At 48.6% G+C, this 16,114-nt stretch overlaps 1 protein-coding gene across 1 annotated transcript; it reads left to right on the top strand.

Annotated features, from left to right (window-relative positions):
- The first annotated feature begins 2,735 nt into the window (after window positions 1-2,735).
- On the top strand, window positions 2,736-16,059 carry LOC122363185 (endochitinase-like). The gene is made up of 11 exons (XM_043332150.1): window positions 2,736-3,411; window positions 9,722-9,831; window positions 10,118-10,341; window positions 10,611-10,776; window positions 11,131-11,353; window positions 11,703-11,826; window positions 12,085-12,358; window positions 12,534-12,712; window positions 12,945-13,274; window positions 14,984-15,108; window positions 15,455-16,059. The coding sequence occupies exons 2-11, from the start codon at window positions 9,732-9,734 to the stop codon at window positions 15,612-15,614; spliced, it is 1,905 nt and encodes a 634-aa protein (XP_043188085.1). The 5' UTR covers window positions 2,736-3,411; window positions 9,722-9,731; the 3' UTR covers window positions 15,615-16,059.
- Window positions 16,060-16,114: the final 55 nt, after the last annotated feature.

Below are 16,114 nucleotides of genomic sequence, written 5' to 3'. Positions count from 1 at the left end.
GGCAATATTTATTACGGCAATATTATACAAACATTGTCCATATTTCAATGTTCCATGATGTAATTATGTTGTTCACAAAAAGGTCAAGATAAATATTGACCTGAGATTAAGATCATGACCTGAACGGATGGAGAAAAGGAAAAGGCTGCAATGACAGTCACACGGTGTGACTGTAGCTTTACGATAAGGAAGGAAAAGGCTGCAATGACAGTCACACGGTGTGACTGTAGCTTTACGATAAGGTGTGACTCACACCTTATCGTAAAGCTAATAATTAGCCGGTCCCGGTCCCGTAAAGTAAATTAGCCGGTCCCGTAGCTCAGTTGGTAGAGCGTTGGACTCCGCGTGGTGAGAGCACGCGTTCCCGGTTATAACAGTCCGGGTTCGAAGCGCGACGGGCACTTGACATTAATGAGCCTCCTGCCGACAGGTATGGTTGCGGTTGGTGGTAGGCCGTAGCCAGGCGAAGTCAGTGAGGGGACCGGCCGTGCGCGGATATTGCGCACGTTCAACTTTGGACTCTAACTTCTGCCATAAAACCGGAATTTCACGATCGGAGGGTAGAGGGCAGGGTCACTGCAACAAGCTTCGGTTAGCGCCGGCTCTGTCCTTGTGAATCCTTCCTATCAAAGGGTTCGGAGTTCGGACTAAATTTATTTAAAAAAAAAACTGAACAGTCAACAGTGAGCACTCAAAGGTGAGCACATCTATAAAGTGGCTTCATCGCTCTATCAAAAGCTATTGTCGAAAAACAGCTGATGATCTTTTATGACTTGAAATGACCTTGGGAATTAGCCCCATCCCCCCCCCCGGGGCAGGTGCCTCCACTAAGGTTTTTTTCGTAATTGCTCGGAACACGCCGGAGAAAGAGTGCTGAAACTTAACACATGACATTGATACCTGAGCTTTAATTCAGGCCGGATCTTTTGACACGAACTGCATTTTATTAGGTCAGGTCAGGTCACTGACCCATGAACTTCGCAACGCCCTTAGTGACAGAGAAGCTTTCACGGGAAAATGAAAGTTACAGGACCTAGTTAGCTCGAGAGGTGTCACGAGTTGTATACCTCGGATCTTTCCTAAGGGTCACCTGAGGTCAGGTCTGTACGTGACCTCACCTTTATAAGACAATGGGAGAAATAGGTGAGAACTGTTATTTTGGCGCCACTGGAAAGATCTACAACTATCTCAAGGACACGGAATCGTGATTTCATGCACTCTTTGCAAGGTCTGATGCTTCCATTTTGCATTGTTTACCTTGCGTGATGCCATTTATGACGTCACTAAGGTCGTATGAGTTTTTCGCCAATAACTCCCGATAAAATTGAGCTAGCAAGTAGAAAAAGTCGCCAATGAGCTCGGGAAGACCTGCCGAATCGAATTATATATGCCCCTTCTGACCAGCTTCGTGACCTGAAGGACTCTGACCTGACCTTGACCCGAGGTCAACTACTTATATTGACCTCACTCGAGCAACAAGAACAAGTATACCATTCGACGCGCCTGGAGATGGAGAGCGCGATGGTGCGAAAATCGCGGCTCTGAAACCATTTTAACGAAGCTATTTACCAAAAACCGAAACCGTTCCTTGGGTCAATTGACCAGACCTCAGAGGTCGCGGGTTGACCTGAATTAGGCCAAATTAGATCTGTAATGTTTGCTGAACTTGTATTGCAGCTCGTCTCAGACTCTCAGGCCCTCACACGCCCGGCGTTCAGGCACGCCCACAGCTCACTGGCCGGGCGCAGCCGGCCGCGCCCGGTGACCGGGCGCACCGCCTCAGGGCGGATGACGTCACGCAAACGTGGTCACGCGGGGTGCGGTCTGGCGGGCCGCACCACGCCGCGGCTGCTACGCCGAGCGCTTAGCACAGAACACTACAAGAGTCAAGATCAAATTTCAAAATGGATATTTTTGCATAAAAAAGATATCGATTCGATGCAGCTCCTCACGGGGAGTCTAATAGTGGTCTTTGTTTTGCGCTAGGTGGTCTAGAATTGCTAAAAAAAAATGAGTTCAAAAATTTGACATCAATTTTGAACAGTGTCGTCCCTATAACTTGGCCAAAAAGGGAGGTAGGTTGAACTTTCGTATGTTGATAGAAGAGCGCAGGAACTATCATATATATTCCGTTTTTTTCGAAATTCGAAAAAATACTTTGGGATTTTTTTTTTGTAAGTTGTGATTTTTTATTTTGGAGGTCAAAATCACAAAATTTTGAAAAATTCGAGATAACAGTTTTGTAGCACCGTCTTTTCTTTACACGACCACATAAAGAACTTTGAAATTGCTTGTTAACTGTTTTTGCTCATTTTTGCTCGAACATGACCTCAGTTTGATCTTAATAACTCCTGACTTAAGGTAAACTAAGATTTGAAATTTTGTGTGAATGTGTCAAATCAATTTCCGTGAAGGTACTGGAAATTTAGTGGCGCTGCGCGTCGCCGTTTTCTTGCTATTCAGGAAAAACCACAGGGGGGGCCATATTGGCCCCCAAGCGGGGCGAGGGTTAAAATGGGGTACCTATCGTTGCGTCTCCTAACGGCGCACAAGCTCGTTTATCTGCGAGGCTCTTAATTAGGGGTGAAACGGCAAGGGGTGTGTAGAAAACCAGGCCCGACGAGGGTTGGCCTGGGATAAGTTGTATGCGGGCCAGGCCAGGCCAGGCCTGGAATAAGTTGTATGCATCCTGTCACCCTGATCAACCGTTCAAAGTTCTTACCCACCACTGTCTGAGGGACTTACCTACCACGGGGGGGGGGGATTCGACCCAACATCCGGATTTCTTAAATAACTCATAAACTGCTTCGGCTATCAGCGTGAAGCTTTTAAAACTTTGTCGGATATTATTTCGGCGTCTTTTTTAAAAGATTTAGGCAATTTAATCAAAATTTTCTGACAACATATGATTTTCGTCAAAAATGATATATATATGAAAAATTGCAAAAATCGACATATTTCAAGCTTATCACAAACGAAAAACGTCAAAAGAATATGCACCTACACCAAGGCTTGAACATGGTTTTCTCGGATTAAAAAGTTTTTCGACTCTAGAAAGTTAAAATCTACTGTTCGGCCAGCAAAACCGTCAGCCTCCCAGCCCCACCGCTCCCGTCAGAGCGGTGTCACACCGGGTCGAGCTACCGGGGGTTCGGGGAAGTGCGGGCGTCGGGACGTCGGGACGTCGAGACCGGCCTGACCGGCGCGGGTCGCGCAGGGTCGGCCGGATCACCGGCAGCGGGGGAGTGGGGAGGGTACCGGTCCAACCAGCTAGCCCTCTCTGTGACGGAGCGTCGGAGGGACGGTCGTGCCGGGTCGTTCGGTCACTGACCCGCCGCTGGAGCCAGTTGGACAAGAGGCTGCGTCGGTGCCGGGGTGGCATCAGACGCCACCTGGCCTCGGCTCGAACAGGTGAGTCTCGCAGCTCTCAGAGCTCTCGCGGGGGCTCGGGGCTCTGGCGTGAGCGACGCCGAACCTCCCCGCCCGGTCAGTCAGACCGTCAGTCAGAGGTTGGACAGAGGGCTTAAGGAGAAAACAGGAGCGCTTCTCCTCAGCACGGGAAAGGGAGAGACAAAAAGTGGACCGTGACGGGAAACATTTCAAGTTGCTTTGAGAGTGATCAGAGGTTGTACTTAAATCTTTGTAGTGGGACGTCATGATAAAGTAAAAATATAAACATGGAGACGTTCTTAGGGCTCAAAAGTAATGTTTTAGAAGTTCGATTTGCCGATCACCTAGTAGGTTACGTCATAGCCTTTTGGAAAACTTAAATCTTTACTTATCTAAAATTTGATTTTGAATTAATTGATATTCACTGTCAGCAAACTGCAAATGTAAAATATTAACCAAAGCAAACTCACAAGGCATCCTATGAGCTTTATGGCAGGTCCCGTTGCTAACAAATGTTTCAAGTGATTTATGTCGACCGATAGGTCAGATGATGCCTTTGACCTCCCCCCATCCTGCATTGTAAGTCAATGACGTGATATATTTGAATGTCGTTCCATACTAAACTCTTTGGATTTATTCATCCATTCCTTCTGCAAGCAATAACACAACGAGAGCCTCGCTGCATGATAATACCCAATGCATGAGTGCCAGATATTTCGACTTAGAGACGTTTTTCCAGAAAGGGTTGGTCAATGCCGTGCCTATTATATAAGCATCATCGGTAGCTAATATCGAGAGTGGCCCGGCTGAGCTACTACAGCGTAGCGGCACTTGCGTGACGTGAGAGATTGAGGGTTCCTAGCCATTCAACAGTTCACAGTCATTTAACACGCGCAGTGGAAGGGTTGCGAGTACTACGCCCAGTGGAAGGGGGGGCGGATGTCGCCCCCCCTAAGATCTCAGCTCCCAGTGGAGCTAGGAAGCCGAAATTTAGAGGGTAGGTGAAAGCCTTGGGGACCTCTGTTGTGTGTGAATTTCATGACCCTAGGTCAATATCTTCAAGGTCAAATGAGGTCAAATGTGGTCAAATCTGCCATATTAGCGATTTTTTGCGCTTACACGCCGATAACTCAAAAAGTTACCGGCCGATTTTCTTTTTTCTTTCACTATACGAAAGACCATACATTTTTGAGTATGTATGGTGAATTTCTAGTTAATCCAACAATAAATATGGCAGCTAGAAGCATGGGCGCCGCCACCGGGGGGGACGGGGGGACGCGTCCCCCCCACTCTCAGAATGGAAGGGGGACGTCCCCCCCAAACTCATTACGGAGCGAGCGAAGCGAGCGTAGTCTTTCGTAGGTTAACGGAAATTTCTGAGTATGGCGTGGTCACGCTTTTGCTAGGCTTATATCTCAGCAACCACTAGACCGATTTACATGCGGTAATTTTTGTAGGGTAGCACTAGATTCATTCCTTCTAACGAGCATCGGACTATTCCCGATGCATGTGAGTGACCCCATATGCACGTGCCAGTGCCACGTGAAAAACGAAGAGGTGTCAGTTTTGTAACAATTTCAATATCTCGGCAACTACTGGGCCGATTGCACTGAAAGTTGGCATGTAGGTAGGTATACCCAAGGCCGTATATTATATCCACTAGGCAATGCATACCCGTGTGCCACAGTTGGGGTGCTGCTGCACGTGCGCACATGCGGGGGTCGATTCCAGATCTCGAGAACGGCTGAACCGATTGTGCTGAAATCTGATACATGGTTAGGGACCGGTTAGTAGGGTGCCGTGCAAAAGTCAGTTGGGACCCATTTTGCACGTGCGCACGTGCAGGGTGCCGCTTCCAGATCTCGAGAACGGCTAGGCCGATTGCGCTCAAATTTGGCACATCGTTAGGGACCGGTTAGAAGCGTGCAATGCACAAGTTAGTTGGAGGTATCCCCTAGCAATTTCGCACGTGCAAGGCCCACCCCACCCTCTCGCTCGCTCCGTTGGTCGCCCCAAAAGGCGTTTTACTGGTTTTTATCCTACACGAAATTTGATTAGGCCCTTCGGTCCAATGAGACCATTTCAGAGCCGCAAGTATGAAAGAATTAGTGGGAGACATTGGTCGGGGCAGCCACCCCAGTAAGCCACTTGGGATGAACCCGACCAATTGAACCGGGCAGCCCAGCCCACTGGACTCACTGCACCCGGCAAAGGACTATAGCTCCAGTGGAGCCATTCCCGCATGGGATAGAGTTGCCCGTCCAGCCCGGAGCAGAAGAGATGGAACGGCCGGTGCCGAATCTGAGAGGGTCCAGGAGGTTTAGATACTCAGTATATGGGGTGTGGGCCTACATGCATTGGTCTGACCCCTGCCACCTCGGCCAACAAAATCTCCAGCTCTTATCCGACCTGTCATCGCGGAACCGCCGATTTTTTATATCGTGATCAACGTGTGTCGTAAAAATAACACGACTGGCCGAACACGGGCCTAATATATTTCGTCTAACCAGCCAAGAGCATGACTTTACACCAATCCGACCTCGAAGTCAAAATCCGAACATTTTCGAAGACTTCAACTCCGACTCTGGCCAAAACTGGCCAAAACAGTCAACTCCGACTGCAATTCCGGCTCCGACCCCACACTTCTGCAGTCCCGCTACACTAAATTTCCAGCTTCTAAGAAATAAGCTATACGGTTGACAGGACCACAAAACATTGAGGCGACTTGACTACTTGACTTGGTTTTCCTGACCTAAGGTTTTCTGGTATCAAGCTTGTTACACGGGCTGCAAAATTCGTATTTTGGAGCAGTTTTGCCTGATGTTTTTTTGCCAATTTTCGCGGCGCTTCGCGCCGATTCGTGCACACACCAAAAAGAGAGATTTGTGACTATACAACGCCCCCTCTCCCACGCTGGTATGCAATATGCATTACCTATGCAATATGCATTATCGATCATATTAGTGGCATACATCAGCAGTTATACCGTGATAGAACACGAGGCTTTGCCGTGTCAAACTGAATCGAACATAAGATGTGTATATAGGTAGGTACTCGGTGGGAATGTGGTCTATAGCCATTACTTTAAGGAAATACCTAAAGTCCACAGCATAAGTAATGTGCGGTTTCAGTCCTGGGTAGGTATGTTCTGCTTCTGAAGCTTAGGAATGATTAGCCAGACCACAATGCATCTTTGAATGTAGCTAACCTGTTTCGTTACCCTTGCAGCTGCAACTTTTTTTTGACGTCTTCTTTTCGATCACTCCGCGTTAAAAAATCGCCAGTCAGAGCCATCCATTGAGATGGGTAAAAAACCGCACATTACTTTAGCGGTGGGCTGTACCTAAACTACTTTCCTCAAACCAGTTGTTTTGCCACAGTTTTATGAGTTTTTAGACTTAAAATGGTCAGGAAATAATGAGTATTTGCAAAAGGATTTTATATTTATTTTTACATCACTATTTACCATCCTTCGTAGAGGCTACTTACCTATATTGCAGCGGAAGCTGATAACGCGCTGACCAAGCATAGTACGTAGTTCAAACCAGCTGAATGCTGATTGGCTAGCATTTTTCCGTAAGGGAATGGATTCCTCGGTAAGAGAATGACAAAGTGTAATCTATGGGTATGACTTCAGTCTTCAAACCTAAAATCGATACCGATATATTTGGCTAGGGTGATCGTTGGGCCATAAAAGCTCCTGATTTGTTCTCGTCTCAGCTCAAGCTACAAAACTGTTACTTCAGTTCAAAACCCTATGTTAAAAGTGGCATATTTGCTTTAAACGTTGAATGCATCCGACCGAAAAAGCCACGGAAAGAATGTCCAGTTTTGGGTTTTCAGTCGGTCAGTCCGTCCCCCCCAGTCAAAAATCCGTGGCGGCGCCCCTGGCTAGAAGCCTGCTAAGAGTAAGATATCGCCGGCTGAAGCGGAATCGGCCGACGCGGGAAACGCGGCAATCACAATTTTGTGTTTACACACTCATAACTCAAGTTGTTACCGGCCGATTTTCAAAACTCTTTGACCATGAGATTGCCTGTACATTTCTTAGTCTTCTCACCAAATTTGACGCGAATCGAATATAATCAGCGGTAAGGAGCGCGATGTAAAGACGGAACTGTCCCGCCCCGGCACAGTCTACAATTCAGGCGGCGCGTAACGGCTAGCGCCGGCCGCCGCGCCGCCGCGCCGCCGCGGCGGCAGGATGTTTGTTGACTTTACACCGCTGTTACTAGAAAAGTTGTGAACCGATTTTCTTATTTCTTGCACGAGAAGATCCGCTATTCAATTCTGGACAGGTAGCCAAAATTTCACATTATTATCATGTTTGCGGCGCGAGTTATTGGCGAAGAACAGGAGGGGTGGGCGAAATCCGCCCCCCCTTCCACTGCGCGTGTTAAGTTCCGATACTTCTCTGTTATCACTACCAAAGAGCAGGGGACATGAAACCATAAGATATTTGACCTCCATACCTTGGTTGAGAATGCATTGAGATAAATGTGTTCCTACTTAACACGCGCACCGACGGGGGGGCGGATATCCCCCCCCTGAGGTTTTTCGCGAATAGCGGGAAAACCTACGCGCCGCGAAATTTGGTACGACTATTCCCTCATCAATGTTACACAGGGTGTGCAAGTTTGAACCTCCTAACTTTTAAGGTCAGGTCACCAGGCCAGTTTGAATGACCCAACCTCAAGTCACTTTTTTGCAACTTTGTCACCGTGCCAGAGCTACAGTAGATGTCGGAGACCTTTGAAAGTCGCAGGATGTTATTAGGTCATTAGTGGCTATAATTTGTATATCTCGGAATTTTGATATCGGTGACCTAAGGTCAGGTCAATTTCGCGACCTCCCCATTATAAGTCAATGGGGAAAATTCAACTCCCTGTTTTTACCACTAAAACAGGTCGGAATGGCCCCATATACCATACATGACTTCATATACGATCAACCCTCACTACCTTGAGGTCTGTTTTGCTGTTGGGCAGCTGTAAGGTCATGTGACGTCATCAAAGGTTTTTTTTGCCAATAACTCCGTACAGGAACAAGATACAGCCGCGCGGATGGTCTCATTGTGTTCAGCTCGTCAAGACGCATCGAATGATATACATGATGACCTCGAGGTCATGTGACCTGAGGTCAACCTTTGACCTTGACCTTTCGAGGTCAACATATATATCATTCGATGCAGATTGACGAGAGGACCACGATGATGCCCTTAGTTTGTTCCTATCTTGACTAATTCGAAAGTTATTCGAGAAAAACTCTCTCCATATCTAGCGCCGCCATTTTGACTTTTTCAACCCCTGTGACGTCATCTTTGACCTGACCTGAAAATGACCCCGGTAAAATTTGTAGACCTTGACCGTTCGTGTCCGATGCCGTTTACCGCTTGTCGCTATCTTGCTTCGTTCTCGAGATCTCAGGGGGGGGGGGCGGTCATCCGCCCCCCCCCCGTCGGTACGAAGTTGGTCGGCAGACCCCCGTCGGTGCGCGTGTTAATATGTGGACATTATCACACTCCATGGTATTGCTAGCTAGTTGTCGTCATAGCGGAAGTTGAGAGAGAAAAAGGCAATGGCCTACCTACTCTACGCTCTGATTGGGAAGTGGGATACCGTGCGCTGAGGTCTATCTTACCATAATAGTCTCATGCTTTTCTATTCACGGTATTTAGTAACATTTATATAGTTGTACGGCAACGGTGTTGAAAACTGCATTAATCGGTCAACGAAACATTTTTTAAAAGTTTTTATTTTTTAATTATGGTCAGACTATTTTCAGATCCCACTCGCCGAGACCACACAATGCCAGGGAACGTCCATATACGTTTGTTTATTGGGGTTTCAGGGCGCGCCGAATGCCGATACAAGGTCAATTTGCGCCCAAACGTCCATAACGGACGAACTGATATGCGTAACTACATTTAGTATTCAATGGCCTTTTTTGCAGCTGAACTTCAGCCTGCGTTGCTAATCCTTTTGCAGGAATTTTAATATTGAGTCCAGGCTCATCACGATTCCCGAGCCGCCCTGCTGTGACCTTATAATGACTGTCTAGTGTCTGGCGCACCATACTGCTCCTGATGGCTGTTGGCCGCGCTGCTGACCCTATGACGCCCGTCCTCTCGCAGGTGGCGCACGATGTTGTACTTGTTGGCCGCCCTGTTGACCCTCTGACGTCTGCCCAGTCCACCCTGTGACCCTATGACGTCTGTCCTTCCGCAGGTGGCGCACGATGCTGTTCCTGTTGGCCGCCCTGCTGACCCTCTGACGTCTATCCTGCACCTGTTGACCGTCCTGTGACCCTCTGACACGTGTACTGTCTACAGGTGGCGCACGATGCTGTTCCTGTTGGCCGCCCTGCTGACCCTCTCGGGGGTGCAGCCCACCGCGCTACCAGCAGAGCCACGCGAGAGCGGACGGCTCTCCGGCGCTTATGGTGAGCGATACAGGGTTTAATCGATAAGGAGATAAGGACACAAGATTAGGACAGATAAGGATACATAACTCGTATGTACCAAAAGATATGTAGATCATAAGAAACGAGACATGGATCAAAATATACAGAACAATCATATTAGGTCGATTAATTTCTAGAAACGATTTGCCGAAAATCGTTACACTACACAGTTTCTTCTTCTTTATGTCATACGTTAGAAAAGAAAATACCGACAACATATCTACTTGGAGATCAGCTGACATTCTTCCGATTTCTTCCCCGACAGGCGCCCTGTCTCATACCGTCCGTGACCTGACCTCGCTGCCGCGCACATACGGCGAGGATCGATCGGCGCGCATCGTCTGCTACTTCAGCAACTGGGCCATCTACCGCGAGGGTCTGGGCAAGTACGGCCTGGAGGACGTGCCGGCCGACAAGTGCACCCACCTGGTGTACTCCTTCATCGGCGTCAGCAACGTCACCTGGGGCGTACTCGTGCTGGATCCCGAGGTTTGTGCAGCCTTCGTACCGCCTTCGTCGTGGCTTGATAGAGCTGATATTTTCCTAAATGTGACACAGCTGATCCATGCGGGATGTTGCGATAAAAGGGATTTTAAGAGCATGGTAATAATCTTATTAGTTATCTAGGTAAGACGGCCAATGGTTACATCTGGGAGTATGAATGTATATCAGAAACGTCGGCCATGTCTCAGCGATGAGTTTTTAGTACACGTGGCTCTCCCGAATGTGGAATGATCATATTTCCACTGTCATCACAGGTGGACGTTGAGCAGGGAGGCTTCGAGAAGTTCGTGGCCCTGCGCGAGAAGCACCCGGGTCTGAAGCTGCTGGTGGCGGTCGGAGGATGGGGCGAGGGCGGCAAGAAGTACCACCAGATGGCCACCAACCCGCAGTACCGGAAAATGTTCGTCACATCGCTCGCCCGTAAGTCAGGACATGAGGCTGAAGTCAATTGATCTATTACCTCTTTTGTGTTTTCTCGGAGGTCCTCCAAATAAAGTTAGAGGGATCATTATCGAACAGCACAAGATCGTAACAACTTGACATATTCAAATAGACGTTACAGTCTATGCGCATGCCAACTGGTGATTTAAAAATGAGTTTGAAACAGTCTATTTTCTTCACACTGTCCTTCATAATTTCTTAAAGATTCCAAATAGCTAGCAAGGCTTTTTCACTGCCTAGTGCCCCATACCTATCTTTGTATCATGGTTATGCGCCTCCTCCGCAGCGCCTGCAGCTACTCTAACCCCCCCCCCCTCTGTCCTTCGTCGGCAGAGTTTATGAACAAGTACAAGTTCGACGGTCTGGACCTGGACTGGGAGTACCCGGGCGCCACGGACCGCGGCGGCGGTTACTCGGACAAGGACGCGTTCCGACAGTTTGTCGGAGAGCTGCGCTCCACGTTCGACGCCATCGGCAAGGGCTGGGAGCTGTCCATGGCAGTGCCGGTGGCCAAATTCCGCCTGCAGGAGGGATACCATGTCGGTGACCTGTGCAGGTGAGCAGAGGAGGTCGATGGTCGGACGAAAACCTACCAAAAGTGACAAACCGATGCGCGTTATAGGAGAAACTTTCCAAATTTTTAGAACAATGGGTATCAGAGGACCGGTTGAAAAAAAAACTAAGGCGATCTCTGAATTGTTAAGCATGCTTGATTACGTTACCAGCTTTTGTCATACTCGTTCATTGTCTACGCTTCTTCATAATCTTCTTGCCATCGGCGCCAAAATTTAAACAGTTTATTTTCGGTCAGTTTTAAGAACGGTACAATTTACGTCCTTCTCTTCTAATGCTGCACGAAATACCACATGCACCTAATTTCACGCTGTTCCTTCTACCTCCCAAAGGATGATCGACGCCGTGCACGTGATGACCTATGACCTGCGCGGTAACTGGGCCGGCTTCACCGACGTCCACTCGCCGCTCTACAAGAGGCCCTTCGACCAGTGGGCCTACGCCACACTCAATGTGGTAAGTACACCAGCTAGGAGAGTTGGCAAGCGAAATGAATCTAAATTTCTTTTCTTCAAGCCCCTTGCATGTTCTTACATATGCGAACTGCAGTCTCATTCATAACCCTTCATAGAATGAAAATTTATCGGCAGAAATCATCAGCTAATGCGCCCAGCACTCCATGTCATCACATGCACTAACTGCTTTGCCGTCCACATTCTCGCAACTATGAGTTATACGATATTTCTAACCCACTGTCCTTCCACCTCTCCCCAGAACGACGGTCTGAAGCTGTGGGTGGCCGAGGGATGTCCTCCCGACAAGCTGATTGTCGGCGTGCCCTTCTACGGCCGCACCTACACCCTGGGAAGCAAGGAGTCCACCGGACTGCGGGCCGGTATCAAAAAGTGGGAGGGCGGTGGCAAGCCCGGCCCGTACACCAACGCCAAGGGCTTCCTGGCCTACTACGAGATCTGCACCAACGTGGGCAAAGATGGCACCTGGACCAAGAAGTACGATGACATCGGAAAGTGCCCCTACGCGTACCATGGTGAGTAGTTCGACTTACATCGACCGATGCAAAAATAAATATTTACATGACCCTTGTAACATTTACACAAATAGGCGTATTTTATCCAGCTGTAATTGAATTAAAAATGCAGCATTCTTTGTGCGATGAACTAATCTCCGCACGATACACCAGTGACAATATCCGGCCTTTTCAGAGGACCTGTGGGTGGGATATGAGGACGAGGACTCTCTCCAGATCAAGATGGACTTCATCCGCGACAACCAGTACGGCGGCGCGATGGTCTGGGCCATCGACATGGACGACTTCCACGGACTCTGTGGACCGAAAAACGCCCTTATTGAAGTATTGAACCGCAACATGAAGGACTACAAGGTAAGCACTGCATAGCCCAACATCATCTCTATTGTTCCAACTTCTTGACACCGCCTTCACCTATACGACGTTTATGTATTTGGCCCATTTGTGCTCCCTTTTCAGTATGATGCCACAGGCAACGAAGCCCTCATATGATAATAGATGTCCAATACAAATTGCAAGAGCAATGTTTTGGGCTATCAGTCTTCCGTTGATCGAAGTATAACCACGCGACCTCCGTCTCCTTCAGGTGCCGAAGCCGGTCGGGTTCGTTCCGAAGCCGCCGCCGAGCTGGCAGGAGCCGTTCACCATGCCGGAGCCTTTCGACGTGCCCGGCGTCACCCAGGAGGGCGCCATCGTCACCGAGGCCACGACTCCCGCCACGACGACGACGACGAAGACGACGACCACCACCACCACCACCGCTTCCTCCGCCCCCTCGGGAGCGAGCGAGGTGGAGGCGGTAGCTGCTGCTCCCGCTCCGGCACCGGCGCCCGCGCCCGCGCCGGCGCCAGAGGCCACTGATGTGCCGTCCTCCTGTTCGGATGGAGACTACTTCGCTCACCCAGACTGCTCCAAGGTGGGTCACGACACATTTCCCAGGTCACAAGATTGCGCCAGGGTGGGTCACTTCACCACAGAACCGTTCAGTGTGAGTCACTCCGTTGCTTGATTGTTTCACGGGTTGGCCATTGTCCTCCATCAGCTTATTGCTATGTGCAAAGGGTACGATTGAAAGCGTTGAGCAAACTATGTATACTTAGATGTCAACCCAAATGAAATCATTTTTTAAGATGTAAGCGATAATATAATTCATAAAACATTCTCAGCTTTAAAAATGTAAGTATATCTTTGACGCATTGACTTACTAGGCTATTTGAAGTAGACCAGGTTGTCACCACATCAGCCAATTACATAGAATAAACACTAGGTTGACCCGCGTGCTCCGCAACGCGAAAAGGGATATTTTCGATCGGCGGGTGTTCGGTTGTTCTTGTGTCGGTTGGGTTATCTATCCATTTCGGTCGATTGCTTTTTGACGGCTAAACGTTTTGGTTTGTGGAAAAAATATCCACCGCATCGAGGTGCCCGTGTCTGATAAGCATGCTTTCCACTTCAGAATCTGTCAAATGTGCTTTATAATTTAGGCGCGTAGTTTTATGACAAATTAAAGGCGTAGATAATTTTCACCAAATATCGTTTTGCAGAGGCTTGAAACATTTATATTTTTAAGAATACTGTTGCTTGTCATACAAACGTGATGATTGGATCTTGGAGAGAATTGAATGCTCTTTCCAATGATAGCATTTTCAATTGTCAAATGTATCAGGTTAAGCAGCAAAATCCGTGTACTTATTTAGTGGCACATTTTGGACAAATACCATTTAATTCAGCGATTTTTTCCACATTGTTTTTGATCAATTAGCTTTTCACAATTTTTCCATGAGAGACGGTACATTTTTATTGCTAATAGGCGCTGTTTCAACTCATTCCGTCTGACGATCACCTGAAATTAATATAACTATTCCAAAATCCGTCCAAAACGTCCATTTTTCAAAAGAAAGTGTCCTCCCCGGTGCACGTGGCGCGTGCCAACCCCTGCACCGCACACCATTCGATAGCCCGTTCGATTCTCTACACGATGCTGTTTTCCCCGTGCCGATCGGGCGCACGGCTACCGAGATATTGCACCGGGACCGGACCCGTGTCGGGCAAATTTGGCTGTTTTCGCCCGTTTTTGCCAGCCGATTAATACATGTAAAGTCTATGACGCGAATTTGCACTTTTTGGGCACGCGCCACGCGCTCGCTATCGATCCGATCGAGCTGAGACCCATCAAAGGCACGTTGTCCATCCTTGTTCTATGAGTTGCGCAAACTTCAGCGCGGTAGGTGCAACGGTGTGACCTGTAACCCGCGCTACGTAGCACCATGTCGCGACCTTCGTAATAGACAGAAACTACGTCACCACAAATAGTAATATAGATATCAATGACCTTCAAGCTGCCGTGCAGAGTGTGCAGCCATTGCCGCTCCTTTTTGCATACTAACCTTTTCTTATTATAATTGAATGAGGACTTTCGAATTGTATTACAAAGCTCCGACCGGAACGATTTCTTGTGGAGTAAAGTCCTCATTCAATTATTACATTAGCAAACTCCACATCATGTCCTTTAGCTAACCTTTTCTGTTCGGGTGTCCCGACAATATTACTGGTGCGCAGTCGCACGCAGCTCATCCTCGTCCCTTTCTGTGCACTAACCGTTCCTATTTTGATGTACCCCCACAGTACTACTGGTGCGTGCACGGCGAGTTCCAACTGAGTGGCTGTGCCGACGGACTCGTGTTCAACTTTGCCAGCAAACAGTGCACGTGGCCGGAGCTGGTCGGCGCGCAGGCGCACTGCGGGGCCAGGTGAGAAGGGGGCGCGGCTGATGGGATGGGTTGTGATTGATGGGGCTGAGGGTTGGGCTGATAGGACAGACAGGTGGGACTGATGAGAAAAGAGAGGAGGGACTGGCGGGATAGAGAGGTGGGACTGGCAGAACGATGAACGTGAGTGCGGTAGAGAGTTGCAATGGCTGACTAATAGAGAGAAATAAAAAGATATATGGATGTAGGGTTTGCAATGATAGGACGGATGATTAGAATTCAAAGATGAGCTGTCTGTCTGTCCGAACATGATCTGTCTTCATTGCCCCCACAGCATTGAGTGTTCAGCTCCAAACTGACCTCTGCTAACCCTGCTCTCCCGTATCAGGTCGGCAACTCCCTCCAACTCGGAGTACGTGCGCGGCAAGTTCTCGCCCTCGTACTCGCGGGACCCGTTCTACAACCGTGACGTGGCCGCGCTGCGAATCAGTCAGGACGTCTACCCGTCACCCGTCAGCGTCGATGAGAAGAACCTCAGGCGCTACTGAGAACCAGGTTCCGCTGAGAACCAGACTTCGCTGAGAACCAGATGCTTCTGGGCACCGGGTGCTGCCGAGAGCCAAGTGTGACTGGGCATCAGTTGCTTCGAGGAATCGGGCGCTACTGGTTTACAGGCGTTGCTGAGATCAATCTCCCGTAAGTGAAAGCAGTCGCCTGCTGCCATTGAGTTAGGTATAACGTGACGCAATCGGTTGATGTTTCCCGTTGTTGCTCAAACTTCTGTTGAGGCATTCTGTTGTTGACGACGATGTTACTCTAGGTGACGAACGATAGGGTCGGTGTTGTTAACTTTAACGACAAACCAATCATTCCAACGGGAATGCAACATGACGACAACTGATTGTTGAAAAGAAAATGTTGCAGAGACAGCCCCTTGGTTTTGATGGTGTTATTTATCGGAGTGCAATAGTGACAATACGATATGAAAATACTTATGTGTGTGTTTACCCCCGAGTTACCCGTTTACCTTTCCGACATGCTTGACGAG

The sequence above is a fragment of the Amphibalanus amphitrite genome, unplaced genomic scaffold, assembly GCF_019059575.1.
Source record: "Amphibalanus amphitrite isolate SeventyFive unplaced genomic scaffold, NRLGWU_Aamphi_draft 000609F_arrow, whole genome shotgun sequence".
NCBI classification, from domain to species: domain Eukaryota; kingdom Metazoa; phylum Arthropoda; class Thecostraca; order Balanomorpha; family Balanidae; genus Amphibalanus; species Amphibalanus amphitrite.
This window is presented reverse-complemented; position numbering and strand designations above follow the sequence as displayed.

Excerpts from the sequence above, each read along its gene's own strand:
- LOC122363185 (XM_043332150.1), top strand. The coding sequence starts at position 9,732 with ATGCTGTTCCTGTTGGCCGCCCTGCTGACCCTCTCGGGGGTGCAGCCC. Across the intron at positions 10,342-10,610 it reads TACTCGTGCTGGATCCCGAG|GTGGACGTTGAGCAGGGAGG; the intron begins GTTTGTGCAGCC and ends CTGTCATCACAG. Across the intron at positions 15,109-15,454 it reads CAGGCGCACTGCGGGGCCAG|GTCGGCAACTCCCTCCAACT; the intron begins GTGAGAAGGGGG and ends CTCCCGTATCAG.